General features: G+C 36.9%; 3 protein-coding genes across 3 annotated transcripts; all 3 read left to right on the top strand.

Annotated features, from left to right (window-relative positions):
• The first annotated feature begins 1,986 nt into the window (after nt 1-1,986).
• Nucleotides 1,987-5,050, top strand: LOC131546092 (uncharacterized). The gene is made up of 5 exons (XM_058785414.1): nt 1,987-2,080; nt 3,707-3,859; nt 3,961-4,125; nt 4,373-4,525; nt 4,806-5,050. The coding sequence occupies exons 1-5, from the start codon at nt 1,987-1,989 to the stop codon at nt 5,048-5,050; spliced, it is 810 nt and encodes a 269-aa protein (XP_058641397.1).
• A 2,596-nt stretch (nt 5,051-7,646) lies between these two features.
• On the top strand, nt 7,647-11,126 carry LOC131546093 (uncharacterized). The gene is made up of 8 exons (XM_058785415.1): nt 7,647-7,677; nt 8,052-8,201; nt 9,296-9,448; nt 9,551-9,715; nt 9,963-10,115; nt 10,396-10,560; nt 10,670-10,822; nt 11,041-11,126. The coding sequence occupies exons 1-8, from the start codon at nt 7,647-7,649 to the stop codon at nt 11,124-11,126; spliced, it is 1,056 nt and encodes a 351-aa protein (XP_058641398.1).
• Nucleotides 11,127-11,828: 702 nt separating this feature from the next.
• On the top strand, nt 11,829-26,799 carry LOC131545245 (adhesion G protein-coupled receptor F5-like). The gene is made up of 23 exons (XM_058783882.1): nt 11,829-11,904; nt 12,007-12,171; nt 12,408-12,560; nt 12,841-13,005; nt 13,114-13,266; nt 13,621-13,728; nt 13,976-14,056; nt 14,199-14,291; nt 15,458-15,544; nt 16,440-17,270; nt 18,494-18,597; nt 18,771-18,829; nt 18,910-19,046; nt 19,185-19,376; nt 21,238-21,432; nt 21,576-21,752; nt 21,922-22,100; nt 22,302-22,472; nt 22,677-24,062; nt 25,882-25,923; nt 26,018-26,080; nt 26,167-26,263; nt 26,344-26,799. Exons 1-23 carry the CDS (start codon nt 11,856-11,858, stop codon nt 26,400-26,402), a joined length of 4,746 nt encoding a protein of 1,581 aa, XP_058639865.1. The 5' UTR covers nt 11,829-11,855; the 3' UTR covers nt 26,403-26,799.
• The last annotated feature ends 27 nt before the right edge of the window (nt 26,800-26,826 follow it).

Raw genomic sequence — 26,826 nt, forward strand, 5'->3', positions numbered from 1 at the left:
TTCAAAATGATACCTGCAGATGCATCGCTTCTCTTCCAAACGACGGGACATTCTGCAGACGAACACCTTGTAAGGAAAAATCTCTTTATTTCCAAACTAAGGTGACAGTTGATGTGATTGTAAAGTCTGATGCAGGTTTCGACCAGTGAAATGTTTTTGTGTTTGTACAAATTTGCAGCTCCACTGAAGTCATTCAAATACACCATTGACATAAAAATCAATGCTTCAAGAGAAGCTGTGATAGAGCGCTTGAGGGCTTTGATTCTTGGACAGAAAATCCCCATGTGTGTCAAAAAAGGCATGAAAATCTCTGGTGCGACCATCACTACAGGTACAAGTAGTTTAAGAGGTGTAATGCAGTTCTATACACATTCATCTGAAAATTCTTTATACATGGGTTTCTCTAATGCCTTTCCTATTTATTGAATTTGCAGTTTGTCTTTCAAATTCAAACAAAACCCAGTGCAAGTGTGAGAATCAATATGTTTGGTCCACTAAACAATGCTCTAAACATGGCATTTGTGGCCCTGATCAAAATGACACCTGCAGATGCATCGCTTCTCTTCCAACTGATGGGACGTTTTGCTCCCGACCACATGGTAAAGAAGTCTCTCTTTATTAAAAATCCAAGTTGAAAACTGACTTGTCCATAGAAGTCTAATAGATTTTTTTTATTTTTTGTTTACCAATCGATCATTTTTGTTTTTGCACAATTTTTGCAGCTCCACTGAAGTCATTCAAATACAGCATTGACATAAAAATCAATGCTTCAAGACACACTATGATAGAGCACTTGAGGGCTTTGAATCTTGGACAGAAATTTCCCATGTGTGTCAAAAAAGGCATGAAAATCTCTGCTGCGACCATCACTACAGGTAAAAGAAGTATAAGTAGTATAAGTGGTGTTGAGCCATTGTATCCACATTAATCTATCAATTATTTCACATGGGTTCTCTAATACCTTTCCAATTTGTTGCATTTGCAGTTTGTCTTTCAAATTCAAACAAAACCCAGTGTAAGTGTGAGAATCAATACATTTGGTCCCCCGAACAATGCTCTAAACATGGTGTTTGTGGCCCCAATCAAAATGATACCTGCAGATGCATCACTTCTCTTCCAACTGACGGGGCGTTCTGCCGGCCACCACCTGGTAACAAAGTCTCTCTTTATTTAAAATCCATGTTGACAACTGGCATTATTATAAGTCCAATGGAGTTTTTTTTACCAGTTGATTATTTTCATTTTTGCCCAAATTTGCAGCTCCACTGAAGTCATTCAAATACACCATTGACATAAAAATCAATGCTTCAAGAGATGCTGTGATAGAGCGCTTGAGGGCTTTGATTCTTGGACAGAAATTCCCCATGTGTGTCAAAAAAGGCATGAAAATCTCTAGTGCAGCTATCACTACAAGTAAGAGAAGTAAAAGCAGAGTAATGCCATTCTGTCTACATCGTTCTGAAAAATTATTTTACGTGGGCTGTCTAATATGTTACCAATTTCTTGAATTTGCAGTTTGTCTTTCAAATTCAAACAAAACCCAGTGCAAGTGTGAGAATCAATATGTTTGGTCCACTAAACAATGCTCTAAACATGGCATTTGTGGCCCTGATCAAAATGATACCTGTAGATGCAACGCTTCTCTTCCAACTGATGGGACGTTTTGCTCCCGACCACATGGTAAAGAAGTCTCTCTTTATTAAAAATCCAAGTTGACAACTGAAGGCTGGAATACACTACACGACTTTTAAAATAATCTGCAGACTGGCTCTGACTTTCCTCAACTAGCGTCAACTTGTTCAGACTGTAAAATCGGGGGAAAATCAGGGCAAAAATCGTGAAGTGTATTCCAGGCTTGACTTGACCATAGAAGTCTAATAGATTTTTTTACCAGTTGATCATTTTCGTTTTTGCACAATTTATACAGCTCCACTGAAGTCGTTCAAATACAGCATTAATATAAAAATCAATGCTTCAAGAGACACTATGATAGAGCACTTGAGGGCTTTGATTCTTGGACAGAAATTCCCCATGTGTGTCAAAAAAGGCATGAAAATCGCTGATGCGACCATCACTACAGGTAAAAGAAGTACAAGTAGTATAAGTGGTGTTAAGCCATTCTATCCACATTAATCTGAAAATTATTTGAACATGGGTTCTCTAATACCTTTCCAATTTGTTGCATTTGCAGTTTGTCTTTCAAATTCAAGCAAAACCCGTTGCAATTGTGAGAATCAATATGTTTGGTTCTCTAAACAATGCTCTAAACATGTCGTTTGTGGCCACATTCTGTTTACATTCATTTGAAAAATTATTTCTATGTGTGTTCTCTGATATCTTAAAAATCTGTTTAATTTTAGTGTGTCTCTCAAATGCGAACAAAACCCAGTGCAAGTGTGAGAATCAGTATGTTTGGTCCTCTAAACAATGCTCTAAACATGGCGTTTGTGGCCCCATTCAAAATGATACCTGCAGATGCATCGCTTCTCTTCCAAACGACGGGACATTCTGCAGACGAACACCTTGTAAGGAAAAATCTCTTTATTTCCAAACTAAGGTGACAGTTGATGTGATTGTAAAGTCTGATGCAGGTTTCGACCAGTGAAATGTTTTTGTGTTTGTACAAATTTGCAGCTCCACTGAAGTCATTCAAATACACCATTGACATAAAAATCAATGCTTCAAGAGAAGCTGTGATAGAGCGCTTGAGGGCTTTGATTCTTGGACAGAAATTCCCCATGTGTGTCAAAAAGGCATGAAAATCTCTGGTGCGACCATCACTACAGGTACAAGTAGTTTAAGAAGTGTAATGCAGTTCTATACACATTCATCTGAAAATTCTTTATACATGGGTTTCTCTAATGCCTTTCCTATTTATTGAATTTGCAGTTTGTCTTTCAAATTCAAACAAAACCCAGTGCAAGTGTGAGAATCAATATGTTTGGTCCACTAAACAATGCTCTAAACATGGCATTTGTGGCCCTGATCAAAATGATACCTGCAGATGCATCGCTTCTCTTCCAACCGACGGGACGTTTTGCCACCGACCACATGGTAAAGAAGTCTCTCTTTATTAAAAATCCAAGTTGAAAACTGACTTGTCCATAGAAGTCTAATAGATTTTTTATTTTTGTTTACCAATCGATCATTTTGTTTTGCACAATTTTGCAGCTCCACTGAAGTCATTCAAATACAGCATTAACATAAAAATCAATGCTTCAAGACACACTATGATAGAGCACTTGAGGGCTTTGAATCTTGGACAGAAATTTCCCATGTGTGTCAAAAAAGGCATGAAAATCTCTGCTGCGACCATCACTACAGGTAAAAGAAGTATAAGTAGTATAAGTGGTGTTGAGCCATTGTATCCACATTAATCTATCAATTATTTCACATGGGTTCTCTAATACCTTTCCAATTTGTTGCATTTGCAGTTTGTCTTTCAAATTCAAACAAAACCCAGTGCAAGTGTGAGAATCAGTATGTTTGGTCCTCTAAACAATGCTCTAAACATGGCGTTTGTGGCCCCATTCAAAATGATACCTGCAGATGCATCACTTCTCTTCCAACTGACGGGGCGTTCTGCCGGCCACCACCTGGTAACAAAGTCTCTCTTTATTTAAAATCCATGTTGACAACTGGCATTATTATAAGTCCAATGGAGTTTTTTACCAGTTGATTATTTTCATTTTGCCCAAATTTGCAGCTCCACTGAAGTCATTCAAATACACCATTGACATAAAAATCAATGCTTCAAGAGATGCTGTGATAGAGCGCTTGAGGGCTTTGATTCTTGGACAGAAATTCCCCATGTGTGTCAAAAAAGGCATGAAAATCTCTAGTGCAGCTATCACTACAAGTAAGAGAAGTAAAAGCAGAGTAATGCCATTCTGTCTACATCGTTCTGAAAATTATTTTACGTGGGCTGTCTAATATGTTACCAATTTCTTGAATTTGCAGTTTGTCTTTCAAATTCAAACAAAACCCAGTGCAAGTGTGAGAATCAATATGTTTGGTCCACTAAACAATGCTCTAAACATGGCATTTGTGGCCCTGATCAAAATGATACCTGTAGATGCAACGCTTCTCTTCCAACTGATGGGACGTTTTGCTCCCGACCACATGGTAAAGAAGTCTCTCTTTATTAAAAATCCAAGTTGACAACTGAAGGCTGGAATACACTACACGACTTTTAAAATAATCTGCAGACTGGCTCTGACTTTCCTCAACTAGCGTCAACTTGTTCAGACTGTAAAATCGGGGGAAAATCAGGGCAAAAATCGTGAAGTGTATTCCAGGCTTGACTTGACCATAGAAGTCTAATAGATTTTTTTACCAGTTGATCATTTTCGTTTTTGCACAATTTATACAGCTCCACTGAAGTCGTTCAAATACAGCATTAACATAAAAATCAATGCTTCAAGACACACTATGATAGAGCACTTGAGGGCTTTGATTCTTGGACAGAAATTCCCCATGTGTGTCAAAAAAGGCATGAAAATCTCTGATGCGACCATCACTACAGGTAAAAGAAGTACAAGTAGTATAAGTGGTGTTAAGCCATTCTATCCACATTAATCTGAAAATTATTTGAACATGGGTTCTCTAATACCTTTCCAATTTGTTGCATTTGCAGTTTGTCTTTCAAATTCAAGCAAAACCCGTTGCAATTGTGAGAATCAATATGTTTGGTTCTCTAAACAATGCTCTAAACATGTCGTTTGTGGCCACATTCTGTTTACATTCATTTGAAAAATTATTTCTATGTGTGTTCTCTGATATCTTAAAAATCTGTTTAATTTTAGTGTGTCTCTCAAATGCGAACAAAACCCAGTGCAAGTGTGAGAATCAGTATGTTTGGTCCTCTAAACAATGCTCTAAACATGGCATTTGTGGCCCCATTCAAAATGATACCTGCAGATGCATCGCTTCTCTTCCAAACGACGGGACATTCTGCAGACGAACACCTTGTAAGGAAAAATCTCTTTATTTCCAAACTAAGGTGACAGTTGATGTGATTGTAAAGTCTGATGCAGGTTTCGACCAGTGAAATGTTTTTGTGTTTGTCCAAATTTGCAGCTCCACTGAAGTCATTCAAATACACCATTGACATAAAAATCAATGCTTCAAGAGAAGCTGTGATAGAGCGCTTGAGGGCTTTGATTCTTGGACAGAAATTCCCCATGTGTGTCAAAAAAGGCATGAAAATCTCTGGTGCGACCATCACTACAGGTACAAGTAGTTTAAGAAGTGTAATGCAGTTCTATACACATTCATCTGAAAATTCTTTATACATGGGTTTCTCTAATGCCTTTCCTATTTATTGAATTTGCAGTTTGTCTTTCAAATTCAAACAAAACCCAGTGCAAGTGTGAGAATCAATATGTTTGGTCCACTAAACAATGCTCTAAACATGGCATTTGTGGCCCTGATCAAAATGACACCTGCAGATGCATCGCTTCTCTTCCAACCGACGGGACGTTTTGCCACCGACCACATGGTAAAGAAGTCTCTCTTTATTAAAAATCCAAGTTGAAAACTGACTTGTCCATAGAAGTCTAATAGATTTTTTTTATTTTTTGTTTACCAATCGATCATTTTGTTTTGCACAATTTTGCAGCTCCACTGAAGTCATTCAAATACAGCATTGACATAAAAATCAATGCTTCAAGACACACTATGATAGAGCACTTGAGGGCTTTGAATCTTGGACAGAAATTTCCCATGTGTGTCAAAAAAGGCATGAAAATCTCTGCTGCGACCATCACTACAGGTAAAAGAAGTATAAGTAGTATAAGTGGTGTTGAGCCATTGTATCCACATTAATCTATCAATTATTTCACATGGGTTCTCTAATACCTTTCCAATTTGTTGCATTTGCAGTTTGTCTTTCAAATTCAAACAAAACCCAGTGTAAGTGTGAGAATCAATACATTTGGTCCCCCGAACAATGCTCTAAACATGGTGTTTGTGGCCCCAATCAAAATGATACCTGCAGATGCATCACTTCTCTTCCAACTGACGGGGCGTTCTGCCGGCCACCACCTGGTAACAAAGTCTCTCTTTATTTAAAATCCATGTTGACAACTGGCATTATTATAAGTCCAATGGAGTTTTTTACCAGTTGATTATTTTCATTTTGCCCAAATTTGCAGCTCCACTGAAGTCATTCAAATACACCATTGACATAAAAATCAATGCTTCAAGAGATGCTGTGATAGAGCGCTTGAGGGCTTTGATTCTTGGACAGAAATTCCCCATGTGTGTCAAAAAAGGCATGAAAATCTCTAGTGCAGCTATCACTACAAGTAAGAGAAGTAAAAGCAGAGTAATGCCATTCTGTCTACATCGTTCTGAAAATTATTTTACATGGGTTCTCTAATACCTTTCCAATTTCTTGAATTTGCAGTTTGTCTTTCAAATTCAAACAAAACCCAGTGCAAGTGTGAGAATCAATATGTTTGGTCCACTAAACAATGCTCTAAACATGGCATTTGTGGCCCTGATCAAAATGATACCTGTAGATGCAACGCTTCTCTTCCAACTGATGGGACGTTTTGCTCCCGACCACATGGTAAAGAAGTCTCTCTTTATTAAAAATCCAAGTTGACAACTGAAGGCTGGAATACACTACACGACTTTTAAAATAATCTGCAGACTGGCTCTGACTTTCCTCAACTAGCGTCAACTTGTTCAGACTGTAAAATCGGGGGAAAATCAGGGCAAAAATCGTGAAGTGTATTCCAGGCTTGACTTGACCATAGAAGTCTAATAGATTTTTTTACCAGTTGATCATTTTCGTTTTTGCACAATTTATACAGCTCCACTGAAGTCATTCAAATACAGCATTAACATAAAAATCAATGCTTCAAGACACACTATGATAGAGCACTTGAGGGCTTTGATTCTTGGACAGAAATTCCCCATGTGTGTCAAAAAAGGCATGAAAATCTCTGATGCGACCATCACTACAGGTAAAAGAAGTACAAGTAGTATAAGTGGTGTTAAGCCATTCTATCCACATTAATCTGAAAATTATTTGAACATGGGTTCTCTAATACCTTTCCAATTTGTTGCATTTGCAGTTTGTCTTTCAAATTCAAGCAAAACCCATTGCAATTGTGAGAATCAATATGTTTGGTCCCCTGAACAATGCTCTAAACATGTCGTTTGTGGCCACATTCTGTTTACATTCATTTGAAAAATTATTTCTATGTGTGTTCTCTGATATCTTAAAAATCTGTTTAATTTTAGTGTGTCTCTCAAATGCGAACAAAACCCAGTGCAAGTGTGAGAATCAGTATGTTTGGTCCTCTAAACAATGCTCTAAACATGGCGTTTGTGGCCCCATTCAAAATGATACCTGCAGATGCATCGCTTCTTCCAAACGACGGGACATTCTGCAGACGAACACCTTGTAAGGAAAAATCTCTTTATTTCCAAACTAAGGTGACAGTTGATGTGATTGTAAAGTCTGATGCAGGTTTCGACCAGTGAAATGTTTTTGTGTTTGTTCAAATTTGCAGCTCCACTGAAGTCATTCAAATACACCATTGACATAAAAATCAATGCTTCAAGAGAAGCTGTGATAGAGCGCTTGAGGGCTTTGATTCTTGGACAGAAATTTCCATGTGTGTCAAAAAGGCATGAAAATCTCTGGTGCGACCATCACTACAGGTACAAGTAGTTTAAGAGGTGTAATGCAGTTCTATACACATTCATCTGAAAATTCTTTATACATGGGTTCTCTAATGCCTTTCCTATTCATTGAATTTGCAGTTTGTCTTTCAAATTCAAACAAAACCCAGTGCAAGTGTGAGAATCAATATGTTTGGTCCACTAAACAATGCTCTAAACATGGCATTTGTGGCCCTGATCAAAATGATACCTGCAGATGCATCGCTTCTTCCAAACGACGGGACATTCTGCAGACGAACACCTTGTAAGGAAAAATCTCTTTATTTCCAAACTAAGGTGACAGTTGATGTGATTGTAAAGTCTGATGCAGGTTTCGACCAGTGAAATGTTTTTGTGTTTGTTCAAATTTGCAGCTCCACTGAAGTCATTCAAATACACCATTGACATAAAAATCAATGCTTCAAGAGAAGCTGTGATAGAGCTTGAGGGCTTTGATTCTTGGACAGAAATTTCCCATGTGTGTCAAAAAGGCATGAAAATCTCTGATGCGACCATCACTACAGGTACAAGTAGTTTAAGAGGTGTAATGCAGTTCTATACACATTCATCTGAAAATTATTTTACATGGGCTCTCTAATACGTTTCCAATTTCTTGAATTTGCAGTTTGTCTTTCAAATTCAAACAAAACCCAGTGCAAGTGTGAGAATCAATATGTTTGGTCCAATAAACAATGCTCTAAACATGTCGTTTGTGGCCACATTCTGTTTACATTCATTTGAAAAATTATTTTACATGGGCTCTCTAATACGTTTCCAATTTCTTGAATTTGCAGTTTGTCTTTCAAATTCAAGCAAAACCCATTGCAAGTGTGAGAATCAATATGTTTGGTCCCCTGAACAATGCTCTAAACATGGCATTTGTGGCCCTGATCAAAATGATACCTGCAGATGCATCACTTCTCTTCCAACTGATGGGACGTTTTGCCACCGACCACATGGTAAAGAAGTCTCTTTATTAAAAATCCAAGTTGAAAACTGACTTGTCCATAGAAGTCTAATAGATTTTTTTTATTTTTTGTTTACCAATCGATCATTTTTGTTTTTGCACAATTTTTGCAGCTCCACTGAAGTCATTCAAATACAGCATTGACATAAAAATCAATGCTTCAAGACACACTATGATAGAGCACTTGAGGGCTTTGAATCTTGGACAGAAATTTCCCATGTGTGTCAAAAAAGGCATGAAAATCTCTGCTGCGACCATCACTACAGGTAAAAGAAGTATAAGTAGTATAAGTGGTGTTGAGCCATTGTATCCACATTAATCTATCAATTATTTCACATGGGTTCTCTAATACCTTTCCAATTTGTTGCATTTGCAGTTTGTCTTTCAAATTCAAACAAAACCCAGTGTAAGTGTGAGAATCAATACGTTTGGTCCCCCGAACAATGCTCTAAACATGGTGTTTGTGGCCCCAATCAAAATGATACCTGCAGATGCATCACTTCTCTTCCAACTGACGGGGCGTTCTGCCGGCCACCACCTGGTAACAAAGTCTCTCTTTATTTAAAATCCATGTTGACAACTGGCATTATTATAAGTCCAATGGAGTTTTTTTTACCAGTTGATTATTTTCATTTTTGCCCAAATTTGCAGCTCCACTGAAGTCATTCAAATACACCATTGACATAAAAATCAATGCTTCAAGAGATGCTGTGATAGAGCGCTTGAGGGCTTTGATTCTTGGACAGAAATTCCCCATGTGTGTCAAAAAAGGCATGAAAATCTCTAGTGCAGCTATCACTACAAGTAAGAGAAGTAAAAGCAGAGTAATGCCATTCTGTCTACATCGTTCTGAAAAATTATTTTACATGGGCTCTCTAATACGTTTCCAATTTCTTGAATTTGCAGTTTGTCTTTCAAATTCAAACAAAACCCAGTGCAAGTGTGAGAATCAATATGTTTGGTCCACTAAACAATGCTCTAAACATGGCATTTGTGGCCCTGATCAAAATGATACCTGTAGATGCAACACTTCACCTCCAACTGATGGGACGTTTTGCTCCCGACCACATGGTAAAGAAGTCTCTCTTTATTAAAAATCCAAGTTGACAACTGAAGGCTGGAATACACTACACGACTTTTAAAATAATCTGCAGACTGGCTCTGACTTTCCTCAACTAGCGTCAACTTGTTCAGACTGTAAAATCGGGGGAAAATCAGGGCAAAAATCGTGAAGTGTATTCCAGGCTTGACTTGACCATAGAAGTCTAATAGATTTTTTTACCAGTTGATCATTTTCGTTTTTGCACAATTTATACAGCTCCACTGAAGTCGTTCAAATACAGCATTAACATAAAAATCAATGCTTCAAGACACACTATGATAGAGCACTTGAGGGCTTTGATTCTTGGACAGAAATTCCCCATGTGTGTCAAAAAAGGCATGAAAATCTCTGATGCGACCATCACTACAGGTAAAAGAAGTACAAGTAGTATAAGTGGTGTTAAGCCATTCTATCCACATTAATCTGAAAATTATTTGAACATGGGTTCTCTAATACCTTTCCAATTTGTTGCATTTGCAGTTTGTCTTTCAAATTCAAGCAAAACCCATTGCAATTGTGAGAATCAATATGTTTGGTCCCCTGAACAATGCTCTAAACATGTCGTTTGTGGCCACATTCTGTTTACATTCATTTGAAAAATTATTTCTATGTGTGTTCTCTGATATCTTAAAAATCTGTTTAATTTTAGTGTGTCTCTCAAATGCGAACAAAACCCAGTGCAAGTGTGAGAATCAGTATGTTTGGTCCTCTAAACAATGCTCTAAACATGGCGTTTGTGGCCCCATTCAAAATGATACCTGCAGATGCATCGCTTCTCTTCCAAACGACGGGACATTCTGCAGACGAACACCTTGTAAGGAAAAATCTCTTTATTTCCAAACTAAGGTGACAGTTGATGTGATTGTAAAGTCTGATGCAGGTTTCGACCAGTGAAATGTTTTTGTGTTTGTTCAAATTTGCAGCTCCACTGAAGTCATTCAAATACACCATTGACATAAAAATCAATGCTTCAAGAGAAGCTGTGATAGAGCGCTTGAGGGCTTTGATTCTTGGACAGAAATTCCCCATGTGTGTCAAAAAGGGCACGAAAATCTCTGGTGCGACCATCACTACAGGTACAAGTAGTTTAAGAGGTGTAATGCAGTTCTATACACATTCATCTGAAAATTCTTTATACATGGGTTTCTCTAATGCCTTTCCTATTTATTGAATTTGCAGTTTGTCTTTCAAATTCAAACAAAACCCAGTGCAAGTGTGAGAATCAATATGTTTGGTCCACTAAACAATGCTCTAAACATGGCATTTGTGGCCCTGATCAAAATGACACCTGCAGATGCATCGCTTCTCTTCCAACCGACGGGACGTTTTGCCACCGACCACATGGTAAAGAAGTCTCTCTTTATTAAAAATCCAAGTTGAAAACTGACTTGTCCATAGAAGTCTAATAGATTTTTTTTATTTTTTGTTTACCAATCGATCATTTTTGTTTTTGCACAATTTTTGCAGCTCCACTGAAGTCATTCAAATACAGCATTGACATAAAAATCAATGCTTCAAGACACACTATGATAGAGCACTTGAGGGCTTTGAATCTTGGACAGAAATTTCCCATGTGTGTCAAAAAAGGCATGAAAATCTCTGCTGCGACCATCACTACAGGTAAAAGAAGTATAAGTAGTATAAGTGGTGTTGAGCCATTGTATCCACATTAATCTATCAATTATTTCACATGGGTTCTCTAATACCTTTCCAATTTGTTGCATTTGCAGTTTGTCTTTCAAATTCAAACAAAACCCAGTGTAAGTGTGAGAATCAATACGTTTGGTCCCCCGAACAATGCTCTAAACATGGTGTTTGTGGCCCCAATCAAAATGATACCTGCAGATGCATCACTTCTCTTCCAACTGACGGGGCGTTCTGCCGGCCACCACCTGGTAACAAAGTCTCTCTTTATTTAAAATCCATGTTGACAACTGGCATTATTATAAGTCCAATGGAGTTTTTTTTACCAGTTGATTATTTTCATTTTTGCCCAAATTTGCAGCTCCACTGAAGTCATTCAAATACACCATTGACATAAAAATCAATGCTTCAAGAGATGCTGTGATAAAGCGCTTGAGGGCTTTGATTCTTGGACAGAAATTCCCCATGTGTGTCAAAAAAGGCATGAAAATCTCTAGTGCAGCTATCACTACAAGTAAGAGAAGTAAAAGCAGAGTAATGCCATTCTGTCTACATCGTTCTGAAAAATTATTTTACATGGGCTCTCTAATACGTTTCCAATTTCTTGAATTTGCAGTTTGTCTTTCAAATTCAAACAAAACCCAGTGCAAGTGTGAGAATCAATATGTTTGGTCCACTAAACAATGCTCTAAACATGGCATTTGTGGCCCTGATCAAAATGATACCTGTAGATGCAACGCTTCTCTTCCAACTGATGGGACGTTTTGCTCCCGACCACATGGTAAAGAAGTCTGTCTTTATTAAAAATCCAAGTTGACAACTGAAGGCTGGAATACACTACACGACTTTTAAAATAATCTGCAGACTGGCTCTGACTTTCCTCAACTAGCGTCAACTTGTTCAGACTGTAAAATCAGGGCAAAAATCGTGAAGTGTATTCCAGGCTTGACTTGACCATAGAAGTCTAATAGATTTTTTTACCAGTTGATCATTTTCGTTTTTGCACAATTTATACAGCTCCACTGAAGTCGTTCAAATACAGCATTAACATAAAAATCAATGCTTCAAGACACACTATGATAGAGCACTTGAGGGCTTTGATTCTTGGACAGAAATTCCCCATGTGTGTCAAAAAAGGCATGAAAATCTCTGATGCGACCATCACTACAGGTAAAAGAAGTACAAGTAGTATAAGTGGTGTTAAGCCATTCTATCCACATTAATCTGAAAATTATTTGAACATGGGTTCTCTAATACCTTTCCAATTTGTTGCATTTGCAGTTTGTCTTTCAAATTCAAGCAAAACCCATTGCAAGTGTGAGAATCAATATGTTTGGTTCTCTAAACAATGCTCTAAACATGTCGTTTGTGGCCACATTCTGTTTACATTCATTTGAAAAATTATTTCTATGTGTGTTCTCTGATATCTTAAAAATCTGTTTAATTTTAGTGTGTCTCTCAAATGCGAACAAAACCCAGTGCAAGTGTGAGAATCAGTATGTTTGGTCCTCTAAACAATGCTCTAAACATGGCGTTTGTGGCCCCATTCAAAATGATACCTGCAGATGCATCGCTTCTCTTCCAAACGACGGGACATTCTGCAGACGAACACCTGGTAAGGAAAAATCTCTTTATTTCCAAACTAAGGTGACAGTTGATGTGATTGTAAAGTCTGATGCAGTTTTGACCAGTGAAATGTTTTTGTGTTTGTCCAAATTTGCAGCTCCACTGAAGTCATTCAAATACACCATTGACATAAAAATCAATGCTTCAAGAGAAGCTGTGATAGAGCGCTTCAGGACTTTGATTCTTGGACAGAAATTCCCCATGTGTGTCAAAAAAGGCATGAAAATCTCTAGTGCAGCTATCACTACAAGTAAGAGAAGTAAAAGCAGAGTAATGCCATTCTGTCTATAAGTAACTATAAGTAACTTCGTAAGTAACTACGTCTACTAACTCTCAGTAGGGTAGGTTTAGGGTTAGTAGAATAAGTTGACATATACTTGCAAAGTTTCTCATAGTCAGTATGCTACTGACTATGACAAAATAAAGTGTTAGAAGATATTAAACAGACAGACTACTGATAATCTAATGACTGCTAGCTGACATGTAGTTGCAAAGCTACTTACTCTTAGTAGAACTTCTAAAGTGGACTATCGAAATAAAGTGTTACCAATTATTCGTATACATATGTGTGCTCCAAAATGTAAATTATGTATTTAATTTTCAGTGTGCCTCTCCAATTCGAGCAAAACATGTCCCATACCTTCAACCATAATCCCAACAATAATAAGTGTATCTACACCATCAGTTCCAACAGCAACAAGTACCACAAGAGGTATGAATTTTTGCAGTAAAATTTGCAACAAATGTGACACGGCTTAATATGTTACATAGATCATCAAATGCATTTTTTTTTTAATTATTATTTTATAATGTTTCCTGATGTGCAGTCATAATCTTAGTATGTTTTTTCATCAAAAACAGTCATAATGTAGAAATAATCAAAATATAGATAACAGATGGTTTTTTACACCAAAAAAAGGAATTTCTTCTAAGTTTGAATTTGATTTTTGAATTTGTAGATGTTACAAGTCTTTCAACCCAGATCCCAGACACAGCTGAGAGTACAACAATAACAAGTCCTCCAACAGTAGAAACACCAAGTAAGTGATCATATCAATTTATTTACATAGTATAGCATCACCAACATCTAAAATCTTCAGAGGTGTGTTTAGCAGTAATGTTTACTTCTTTGTTCAGTAGTTGCCAGGCAATATTCATGAACAATTTTTTCTGATTTTGTAGGTGTCACAAGCCTTTCAACCCTAAACCCAAATACAGCTGAGAGTACAACAATGACCAGTCCTTCAACATCTACTCTAATAGCAGAAACGACTAGTAAGTGATCATACAATTCAATTTACATGGCATCTTCACCAACACTTAAAGGGGTCATTGGATGCACATTTTCCAAATGTTGATATGATTCTTTAGGGTCTTAATGAAAGGTATTAGGGCTGGGACAATAAATTCTGAGCTTAGATTTTAACAGCAGATGGTGCTCTGCTCTAGTTTTTATCCGCACACTCAAATGCTCATGAAGAAGAGCGCTTGTGCTTTCGGCCGAGTCAAGTAATTTCACCTCAGCTCAGAATGCTTTTATGATGCGAGATTAATGTAAACACAGCCCACTGTGAACACCCTTGTAATTCGCTTCAACCTTTTCGAATTTTATGAATGATTATTTAAGCTCAGAAAATCTCAGAATCGATCCATGAATCGATTCTGCATCGATTTATCGTCCCAGCCCTAAAAGATATATAACATACTTTGGTTAAAATTTCTCAATGGTAGTGTAAAACAACACCCTTTACCCTGTCAAAAACAGCTTTAAACATGCCGCTTTAAATGCAAATGTGCTCTGCTCACCCTGCCCCTCTCTTCCGAGCCATTTTCTGAGAGATTGTAAACTTTAGCTGCATTCATCATGAAACGTGCTAACTAGCACGTTATTAGGAAAGGCGATTTGCAAAGATTCCTAAAAAAAAAACTATACTCACTTCTTCTGATGGTGAAGCTGGATCACAAATGATTCGCGTGAACATAGACACATTTAGGTAGATCGGGGGCGTATTCCCTTCACAAACAAACGTAATCCACTGCATCTTCAGCGGCTTAGATGTCAGGAGTAAATGTCGATTGCTATGTTCATTATTACATCTAACAACAAAAAACAATGGAGGACTGATGACAGCTCACTCAGGGCGGATCTAAGGTAAAACGCTAGTGTTAATCAAACAGGACAAGAAGTTGAGAACTGCTTGATTTGACAAAGGGGTAATGAAACACACATTTATGTTCAGACAACATGTAAAAGTGCATTTCGCATCTGATGACCCCTTTAAAATCTTCAGAGGTAAGTTTAACACTTTTATTTTGTAAAATTCACTAGTTACTAGACAATATTCATTACTTTTACTTTTTAATTCATTACACTAGTTTTTTCATTACGTAATAAATTAGGCTTTTACTTGTCAAATCAACAAAACTCTTGCTTTTCATAGGCTTGACTATCCCTGCAACCTCAAAGACAACTGAGAGGACAACAGCAGTAACAAGTGATCTGACTTTTACTCCAACAGCAGAAACAAGTAAGTGATTCTACAGACCTCTTCATGCCAGGCAGAAGTTCTTGTGTGTACTAAATCTGGTTTATATTATTGTTTTCTTTCTGCATGCATTATTGTTGCATTATTGTTCATATTCATATTGCTTTTTAAGGTTTTTAAATAGTGATTCCACCACAAATGCACTTGCTACTCCAAATGCTTTTATGATGCAAAATTCATGTAAACACAGTCAGAAATAAAAGAAAAAAGAGAAAAAATCTCTCACTGCCCTTGGTCAGGAAAACTTTTGGATACTTGAAGCTTTCTTAAATATTGAAAAAACTTTTTCTTTTTTTTTAATTGTTTTAATGTGTTTCTGTGTTCAATTATTTGCACATAATAATGTTAGTGCAGTCAAAAGATTAATCGCGATTAATCGCATCCAAAATAAAAGTTTTTGTTTACATAGTATATGTATGTGGACTGTGTATATTTATTATGTATATAAATACACACACATGCATTTGACAGCTCTAAATAATGTTTTTTTTTCCAAAAGTATTTAATAAGTATACAAGTGATTTAATAAAAGTGCACAAATCAATTATTATTTGGATATTTAGAAAATGATTAGAAAATGATTTAGTAAATAGTATCAAGAACTTTCTGAGATTTGAATCAGGATTCCCAGAATTGTCAGATTGTGAGGTGCCTAAAGATTCACACACAGAAACACAATAGCATAAACACTGTAATGAGAAAATTAAATCTGTAAAATGTTGGATTGCAACTGCAAAATCTGTTAAAACTACAAAATGTACAACATCAACAGCTCATCATTTTGTAAAAGTATATTGTTTAAAAAATGTACATGCAGTTTGTGCTTAGATAATTCATATGTTATGCACACTTATTTTAATGAAAAAAAAAAATACAGTAAATCCAACACTGGAACCAGTGACAACACCGAAATCAGCAACAATGCCGAAACCAGTAACAACACCAGAACCATCAACAACACCAAAACCAGCAACAACGCTGGAACCAGCAACAACTCTGAAACCAGCAACAACGGCGGAACCAGTAACAATGCCGAAACCAGCAACAATGCCAAAACCAGTAACAACGCCAAAACCAGCAACAATGCCGAAACCAGCAACAACGCCGAAACCAGTAACAACGCCAAAACCAGCAACAACTCCAAAACCAGTAACAACGCCAAAACCAGCAACAACTCAGAAACCAGCAACAACACCGAAACCAGTAACAACGCCAAAACCAGCAACAACGCCAAAACCAGCAACAACTCAGAAACCAGCAACAACTCAGAAACCAGCAACAACTCAGAAACCAGCAACAACTCAGAAACCAGCAACAACGCCGAAACCAGCAACAACTCCAAAACCAGCAACAACTCCAATACCAGTAACAACTCCAAAACCAGTAACAACGCCAAAACCAGCAACAACTCAGAAACCAGCAACAACTCCAAAACCAGTAACAACGCCAAAACCAGCAACAACTCCAAAACCAGCAACAACTCCAAAACCAGCAACAACTCAGAAACCAGCAACAACTCAGAAACCAGCAACAACTCCAAAACCAGTAACAACGCCAAAACCAGCAACAACTCAGAAACCAGCAACAACACCGAAACCAGCAACCGCACCGAAACCAGTAACAGTGCCGAAACCAGTAACAACACCAAAACCAGCAACAAAGCCAAGTCCAGTAACAACAGTACCAATAACACCACCACCACAGTCTGGTAAATACCAATTACAATATGTTTATTGTAAACTAAAATAAATCTAAACACAAAGATGTTTACCTTATAAATGCCTGAAACTAATTGGTTGGTTGGTTGGTTGGTACACATTTTTCTTTTTTTTTTAATTGAATTCAGATTGATTTCATACACATTTTTACATTAGTTGTCTGTGAATCTTAACATAGTTTAAGCAAATCTGCAAGTCACAAGAAATGGCATAATCTAAGAAAACCGATTTTGTGTCACTTTTGACTAAATGTGGGCACAGACAGTATCAAATAAACCACATTCTCTTGCAGAAACCTATGTGTGTTAATGACCTGAAAATAACTTTAACAGCTGGACTTTAAGTAGAAATTTTGTATGCAATACCTTCGACAATAATCCTGAGCAGATATTAGCACAATATATTGATGAAAATTCTGCCATCATCCAGTCACTTTTCAGCAGTTATATTACTGAGATCAATATGACCAACCCAGCAAATAAAGGTGCATGTTTTCTCCATTAGTTCGGTTCATTTAGGCATATATGAATACTATATGATAAAAAGTATGATAGTATGCTTCAAGACAAAAGACAACCCAGTAGCAGATCTAGACAGTTGGTGCTGGCGAAGAGGGGTGCTGTAGTCTTAGCACGCATACTGAGCTCTATCTAGTCGGACAGGAAAATAAAGGTGGGCGTAGCTAGAAAGAAGCATAATATTTTTAAAGATTACATTTTAACACACACACACAAACACACACCAGTATTCCTATCATTATGGGAACATTCCATAGACATAATGGTTTTTATACTGTACAAACTCTTTTTTTCTATTCATTTACCCTAAACATACCCCTCACACACCCCTCACACAAAACGTTCTGCATTTTTAGATTTTCAAAATGCTTAATTCTGTATGATTTATAAGCTTGTTTTCTCATGGGGACCAAAAAATTTCCCCACAAAGTCAAAATTTACTGGTATTACTGTAGTTGTGGGGATATTTGGTCTCTCTCTCTCTCTGTGTGTGTGTGTAATGGAAATGACAGCTAGCCTACAGAGCTTGATGGTGGTATAAAAATGAAAAACGAAATTATTTTAGGTATAATAACAGTTTGACTTGTTTCCACATCCTAATTAAAATTTATGGGCTAATGGGATTATGGTATTTTCATGCTTATAAAAGCTTCTTGTATCTATATTTTATAACAGTTTTTTTTTTTCTATTTCAGTAAATCGTCAGATGTCACTGTCAATAGACGAGACTTATGATGCAAGCCTGAATAACCAGAACAGTGACAAATTCAAGAAATACAAAGAGGATATTGAGAAGGCAGTAAGTGTTGATTAAAAACATCTTGTACTATATGCAATTTGAATAATATATAATCTATGTTTTTGTCAGGGAATTAATTCAGCTATGTAGTAAAATTCTCATGTTTAATATGTAAGTCAAAACTGTAAATAAGAGAAAGAATGCAAAGAAAAATGTGCTTTTGTCTCATGTAGATTCATAGCAGCTACAACAATGTAAAAGGTTTCGTTTCTGCTACTGTCACTGGTTTTAGGTAGGATATTTTTCTCCCTAAAATTTCTGCTTGGATATTGTCATACTTTTTTTAGTTAAAATGCAATTGTGTTTGGGCAGGCCTGGAAGTGTGATCGTAGACTTCTTTATTACGTCATCTGAGGAGATAAAGACTTCTGGGCAGATAAGCGAAGCACTTCAAACCAACATGAAAGACCTCAATTTCAATATTGATCCACTTTCAGTCGCTCAAACTGGTAAAAGAAAATGCTGTACATTTCTTCAGAACAAATATACAAAATTATGTCAAATATGCAAGGGACAAAACACAGTAACAGTGTTTGTAGTATATGCTTCATAGAGCTGCAACATCCATATCTATCCATATGTTCCAGATAACAAAGACATGCGTGAAAGAGGTGCTGTGTTTCCGGAACAAGATATTACACTCTTCTGCCCTGCTACCAACCATATTGGAACTATAGACTGGAGATTTCAAGGAGACATAATACAGCCAAGCAGTCATTATATTTTCTTACAAGGTCAACTCTACCTCAAAGTCAAGAGTGTTAACATCAATGATAATGGTGAGTCTTTGCACCCATGGTAGATCAAAGTCACTGAAATATCTTGTATATTATCTAATTTGTGCTAGATAAACATCTGTATCTAGACTTCAATTAAACCAACAGCATAAAATAAAGATGATTATAAATTTGCAGTTCTGCAAATACATCAAATATATGCATATAGTTAGTGTTATTCTAAATTAGTGAAATTTATGATTTCCTACATGAATTGAATGTAGGTGACAAATCTATAAATATAACTGAGTACAGTGTTTATGTTGGTGTGATTACATTTTAACTGTATTTTATTTCTATATTTTATTACTTTGTAGAAACTAGGGCTGCAACAACCAATTGATAAAACTAATCATGAAAATAATCGACAATGAATTTGATGATCAATTAATCATGTCTGTCTTTGCGCTGTGCTTAGAAAACATCCGTCAGTCACTTCACTTTACAATATCGCATTTCTATGAACAAAACACATCTGAAATATAGTCGAGGACACAGAGTGAGTTCCTGTGGGACCCAAGTTGTCCTAATCAGAAGAATGCTTAATATTTATCATTTCAAACTAAAAAAATTTGATGCAGCTTGCCCTGTCAGGTGCTTTGACGTATATGTGTGCTGTTTAATGCATTTAAGACATGTTTTTTTTCTCAGTGAATAACTTACACCTTACAGTTGTATCCCTATCTGTACATGTTAGACAAATAGTCACATGATTATTTCCATTTCACTCAACAGATGAGTCTCCATTAAACTTAACATGTCAGCTTTTGTCAGCTGACCAATGTAGATGTAAAATATTTACTTCAAGTACTCCATTTAGTATTTCATTTAATGACACATTTGCATTTTCATGGTTCTCTGATGTTGGTTAACGGTCACTTGACTTTCAAGTAAACAAAATATCTAATCCTTTATTAGTAGTTTTATTTGATTGTTTTTTAAGAAATCCTCAAGTTTTTATTTAGGAGGAATTATTGGTGAACTTCTGTCCACAAAAATAATCTTCAAAAGAACAAAGCTGCATGTGTGTAAATGAACACAGAGAAGGTCACCGTAAATAAGAGCTCTTCACTCTGAAACAAGCAGCACAACTGACTATATACTTTAATTTGGTTTACTAAATTATTCATTTTCAACTCACAATCCTGTAGCAGTTACCAATTTGAGAATCCTTGGCCTTCACTATATCTGTTTTCATAGCCTTATAGCTGTACATTGTTTGGAGAACAACACTGGAACAACATTAAAAAAGGGTCATGAACAGCCTCTTATTTTGTACTGTTCTCTGAGGTCCACAAACACAAAACACAATCCAAAGCAGGCAGGGGAAAACTATCAGGGGCTCTGTCGAGTTGCTACGGCTAGGGGAGCGGTAAACGCACACAATACTCGGCAGTGAGGGAAACAAAGTCCAGGGTTTAAATAGAGTGTGTGATTAGTGAGAGCTGTGTGATCAGTGCCTTCAGCTGTGCGTGCAATCAGTGCAATGGATGATGGGAAATTGAGTAGATGGTGAAGTGCAACAGTAATGTGATCAGTGCAATGAATACTGTGGTGAGTGAGTGACCTCTGGTGGTGAGTGAATGGAAGTTACAGATCAGATTCGTGACAATGACCTCTTATATGTCCAAAGATCAAGGGAATTTAGATTTCTCAGTTCATGACCCCTTTTAAAAGTATTTTTATCCAAACAATCAATCAAAGAAATAATCAACAGAATAATCGATTATCAAAATAATTGTTAGTTGCAGCCCTACTAGAAACTATGAACAAAAAATCTGCATTGGAAGGTTGGAAGACCCGTTTTAACGGTTCTCATGTCTTTGAAACCAAAATTAAATGTATGTCTGTTTTGTTTTTGTAGGGCGTTACGAATGTTTATACAATACAAACACAGGGCCACATATTACTTGGGACAGAATTGACTATATTAAGCCATATCCTAGTATGCGAGTGCCTACTAACAAGACATACAAATGTGAAAATCAGGAGGTTGCACTCGACTGCTGTGTGCATTCTGATTACTTAGTACGTTGGGTGCAGGACATAAAAAACAGCAGTAAGTATTTATCAGAAATGCAAAATAACCTTTTTCTAATTCTATACATTTATTCTTGAAAAAGTAACGTGACAGTTATTTTGAAATACAGTATGTCAGTAGCCACATCTGTGATGTCTTTCATCTGCATCTTGTATTTCCAGAAATGGATTCTCTGAGATGTATTACAGAAAAGATTCAAATCACAGCTGAAAGTTCATGTGATAAATCTATCGTATACACCTGCAAACTGGACAACGCAGCTCTTCTTGGATTTTCATATAGTTCACGGTCTGTGCAACTGGTTGTTTCCAAACCTATACAGCAACTCCCAAACAACCGTAAGTTCAAATACCGTTTTTACCTTAGTAGATCCTGTTTTCATTCCTGGTTGCCCCACACACAGTGACGACTCTGGACCAACATGTTATCAAACTCAAATATATAAAATATAATGCTTTTAAAATCAGTTAGTACTATTTACATTATTTTCTCTCTCTTTTTTCATAGCTGTCACATGCAATAATGACATATATGGTTTTGGAAAAGTTGATGAGACTGCTATAGGAGACTGTGATAAAGACAAAGTTGGCTTTAGAGAAGGAGTGTGTGGTTCTGATGGCTTTTGGAAAACTGTAAAGGACACCTGTGTGCTTCGTATCATTGAGATACTGGAACAGGAATCACAGGTTTGCTTTTCAGTTTTACTGCCTTCCCTGTTGCTTATAATGCATAATATTACCTGTGCATCACAATACGTATATTGTATATTGAGTAGATCTGTAAGGTAATACAGGGAAATGACACAATTGTTGCTCAATCCAGTAAATTGCCAAAGACCAGATACAAACAGAAAACCCTTTTATGCTTATCTTTGTTTCATTTTTCAGGGTTTAGATGCTGAAACGTTAACAGACTTTGTGGATAAAGTGAACAATGCCACCAAAGACAATGAAGAAGCAATTGTTCAATCTGAAGCTACAGTTTCAGCAATGGTTGAAATACTGAACAATATTGCAAATGTCACTCAAACTGTTATGCTGGATGAAGATATCATAGAGGTGAGTTAAAGTTTAAATTACATCCACAATTGAATTGAATTGCCATAGTATAACGTTTTTAAAGTTTTTAGTGGCTCTATGTATTATTTCCTTCTTTCTTTTTCTTTTTAAATTTCATTCAGTTGTTGCCCTTCAAGTTGAGAAACTGCAGTAGTATCATCTAAATGTGATGCCTTTTAACACCTCACATCATTTATCTTACAGAATTTCCTCAGTATAGTGGTTGTCATTTCATCAGAGTCAGTGAAACCTGTATGGGAACAGCTAAATTCAAATGGCGAAAGCCAAGGCAACAGCTCTCAACTCCTGAATGCCATTGAAATTGTTATAAAATCAACATCAGACACCAATTTCAACATAACCAGTCCAACCAACTCATTCCTGTTCAAAAAAGTAACCACATCTGAAGACTTCAGGGAAGTATTAAAGCTCAACTCAACAGCTGAAATAATCATCCCGGATATTGCATCTAGTCATAAAAACGTTACAATCACAGCAGTGGCCTTCTCCTCCTTGGACAACGTTATGCCTGCAAGAAATCGTACCGATAACCAAAATACAACTGAAAATGTCATCAACGGACTGATCGTTATAGTGAATACAAGCGTATCTATCAACAACATACAGCTAAACTTTGAAAAACTCAGAAATTCAGTAACTGTAAATAATAAGTCAGTAAACCTAGGGAACCCCCAATGTGTTTTCTGGGACTTCAACCTTTTTAATAGCTCTGGAGGATGGGACTCAACAGGATGTGAGGTCATACGGGTAAACGACAGAGTCACATGTCACTGTAATCACACCACTTCGTTTTCAATACTGATGTCCCCTTTTGCTCCTGACGATCCTGCTTTGTCTGTCATTACGTACGTTGGTGTTGCTATTTCATTAGCAAGCTTGGTTGTGTGCCTTATCATCGAAATGATCATCTGGAAGGAAGTATCTAGAAACTCTACATCACATGTTCGGCATGTATCCTTAGTCAATATTGCTCTTTCTCTCCTGATCGCTGACATATGCTTCATTATCGGCGCTGCTATCGTAAAGCCTGGAACAGACTTTACTAATTCATGTAGCGCTGCAGTGTTTTTCACCCACTTCTTCTACCTGTCGCTGTTCTTCTGGATGCTGGTCTCAGCCCTTCTTCTCCTCTATCGCACCACAATGGTCTTCTCTCAGATTTCCAAATCGGTCATGATGGCATTAGCCTTTCTTTTGGGCTACGGTGCACCTGTCCTCATCTCGGTTATTACCGTCGCCTCCACTGCTGGAAATAAACACTACGTCACACAGAATCAAGCATGCTGGCTGAACTGGGACCAGTCCAAGGCCCTTCTGGCTTTTGTCCTACCAGCGCTGTTCATTGTGGCTGTCAATATAATTATTGTGATAATAGTTTTGGTGAAAATGCTCAGGAGGGGAGTGGGAGAGAGCAACAGAGACGAAAAGAACACCTTGGTGATTATTCTCAGATGTGTGGCCATTTTGACGCCCATCTTCGGCATCACTTGGGGTCTTGGCTTGGGCATCATGATAGAGCCTAAAGCTTTGGCCATCCACTACTTGTTTGCAATCTTCAACTCCTTGCAGGTATAAATGTTCACTTAGTTCACTTTTCAACATCAACTTTAAAGGGGTAATTCCTTTATAATTTACTCACGCTCAAGTTGTTTCAAACCTGTATGAATTTCTTTCTTCTGCTGAACACAAAAGAACTTTGGTATCCAAACAGTTTCTGGTCCTTATTGACTTCCATAGCATTTTTTAATTCCATTCTATTTAAGTTAATGGAGACCAGCGACTGTTTGGGTACCAATATTCTTAAAAATATCTTCTTTTGTGTCCGGCAGAAGAAAGAAATTCATACAGGTTTGAGGGTGAATAAATAATGACGGTTTTCATGTTTGAGGTGAACTTTCACTTTGAAGGAATATTCTGGGTTATGCTTAATCAACATAACTTGTTGTACAGTGTTGAAGTCACACAGACGTCGCTTTCAAACCAATCTGCTTTCTTTTGGTTAACATGGCAAATTAGCGGCTAGCTTAAACATGCAAAAATCTGCGTGGGGAAGTCTTTTTCCCCCAATACCCATTTTCCCCCAATTTCCAATAGCATGGACTCCTATTGAAATGCTTGGAATTTGCCCACGAAAATTTGCTGAACAAAATGACCGTAGCTTTACTGTGAGTTATTTACCAATCAGGCCAAAATCAGTGTTAAAGGGTTAGTTCACCCATAAATGAAAGTTTTGTCATTAATTGCTCACCCTCATGTTGTTCCAAACCTGGAAGACCTTTGTTCATCTTCAGAACACTAATTAAGGTATTTTAGATTAAATCTGAGAGCTTTGCATAGACAGCAAGGCAACTACCACATTCAAGACCCAGAAAGGTAGCAAGAACATTGTTAAAATAGTCCATGTGACTTTATTCAACAAATTCTTCTGTTCCCTGTCAGTCCTAACACAGGAGCCGGTGTTCTGATGTAGAACCCGGATGCGCTGCACTGTTTACAAGCAAAAGACACACGCTGTACATAAAACAGACAGAGAGGACGACTTGCAATTTTTTTTGCCCAGCCTTACTGATTTGAGCCAGAATATATAGACTATAAACTAAGAGAGATAGACGTTCTACATCAGAACGCTGGCTCCTGCGTCAGCAGCACCACACACGGTACTCTCGTGAACATGAACAGAAGAATTTGTTGAATAAAGTCGTTATTTTTGTTTTCTTTGTGCACAAAAATATTCTCGTAGCTTCATAAAATCAAGGTTGAACCACTGATGTCACATGGACTACTTTAACGATTTTCTTTCTACCTTTCTGGGTCTTGAATGTGGTATAAATGAATTAATGAATGATGCATTTATATAGAAATATCTTCATTTGTGTTCCGAGGATGAACAAAGGTCTTACAGGTTTGGAACGACATGAGGGTGTGTAATTAATAACAGAATTTTCATTTTTAGGTGAACTGTCCCTTTAAATGATGTGTAAAAAAACACTGGCTTTGACTCTTTAGTACAAAATTAAGTCAAATTGTACAGCTTCATTGTCATGAAAAGATAATGCTGTAAACCATAAAATGACAGCAAAAATGTGTTAAAAAAATTCACAGCTCATGTAACACAAACGTTTCACAAAATAATGAATGTAAATGCTTTTATAAAGAGATCATTTTCGACCACAAGCTCAGATTCAGATCTGCCTCTATCCAGTCAACAATTGGTTGGATGGAGGCAAATTTATGAATTTTTTTCCAATAATCCATCAATATTATGCCACAAATGCTTAACTTGTACTAAACCGGGAATATTCTTTAAAGGATTTATACATTTCACATCATTATCACAGTTTATCAAATAAAGAACAACTAACTTGTATGACCTGTTAACTAATTTCAGGGCTTCTTCATACTGGTCCTTGGAACACTGATGGAAAAGAAGGTAAGAGCTGTGATTTCTGCTTTATAAGCTGTGCTTAACATTCCTTTAAGTATTTGGTGACTGAGATGCTTGTTTTTTGTTTTTTTCCTAACAGGTTCGGGAGACACTTAAAGACAGACTGAGAATCACTAGACGCACTGGATCTCATGCCACACATGTAAACACATTTCCCTCGTTTATTATTTTCAGGTTTTTCATGCAAAAACATTTTTATAAAACACAATGGCATCTTTCCTATCATAGACTTCAAGCTCTGGAGCCCATTCCTACGGCAGAAGCAGTTCTTCCAACAGAACGACTCTTACCGATGTTCTCAACACCCTTATGAGAAGAGGGAGGCGTAAGTACAGTGCTGCACTGTGTCTTGATTTCTTCAGCATATTGCCTGAACTTTCAATGTAACATTCTTATGTTTTACAGATGCTGGGGCAAATTCCTCACACAACTCTAGAGCATCAGAAAGTTTTCTAAATGCTTAACAGGACAGACAGGCGCCTTAATTTCCTGTCAGTGCATCTTTGTAATGCTGGGTCCAGTGCCACAGGCACAACTTCATACTGAAAAAGTTTGATTTCTGTCTTTCCAAATGTTTGACTATAACTTGAATATTCAGTACTTTTTTCCTGTTTTCTATTATTGATCCTGATCGACCAATTTACAATAAAATATATGTTTGTACCAAATTAAACCTTTTATGTGTACACACTGTTTTATGAAAACAGAAATTACATTCTGGTTTCTGTCTGAACACTGTTTAGTGTACCAACACCTTTGTCCTTTCTCTATTAAATTCATAAATGAAAAACATCTGTTTTTAATTGTCATTATTAGGGGTGCTTGCGATCAATTGCTTGAAAATTGTTCTTTTCAGAATACACAAAAATATTTATTCTACATACTGAA

The sequence above is a fragment of the Onychostoma macrolepis genome, chromosome 08, assembly GCF_012432095.1.
Source record: "Onychostoma macrolepis isolate SWU-2019 chromosome 08, ASM1243209v1, whole genome shotgun sequence".
Classification (NCBI taxonomy): Eukaryota; Metazoa; Chordata; class Actinopteri; order Cypriniformes; family Cyprinidae; genus Onychostoma; species Onychostoma macrolepis.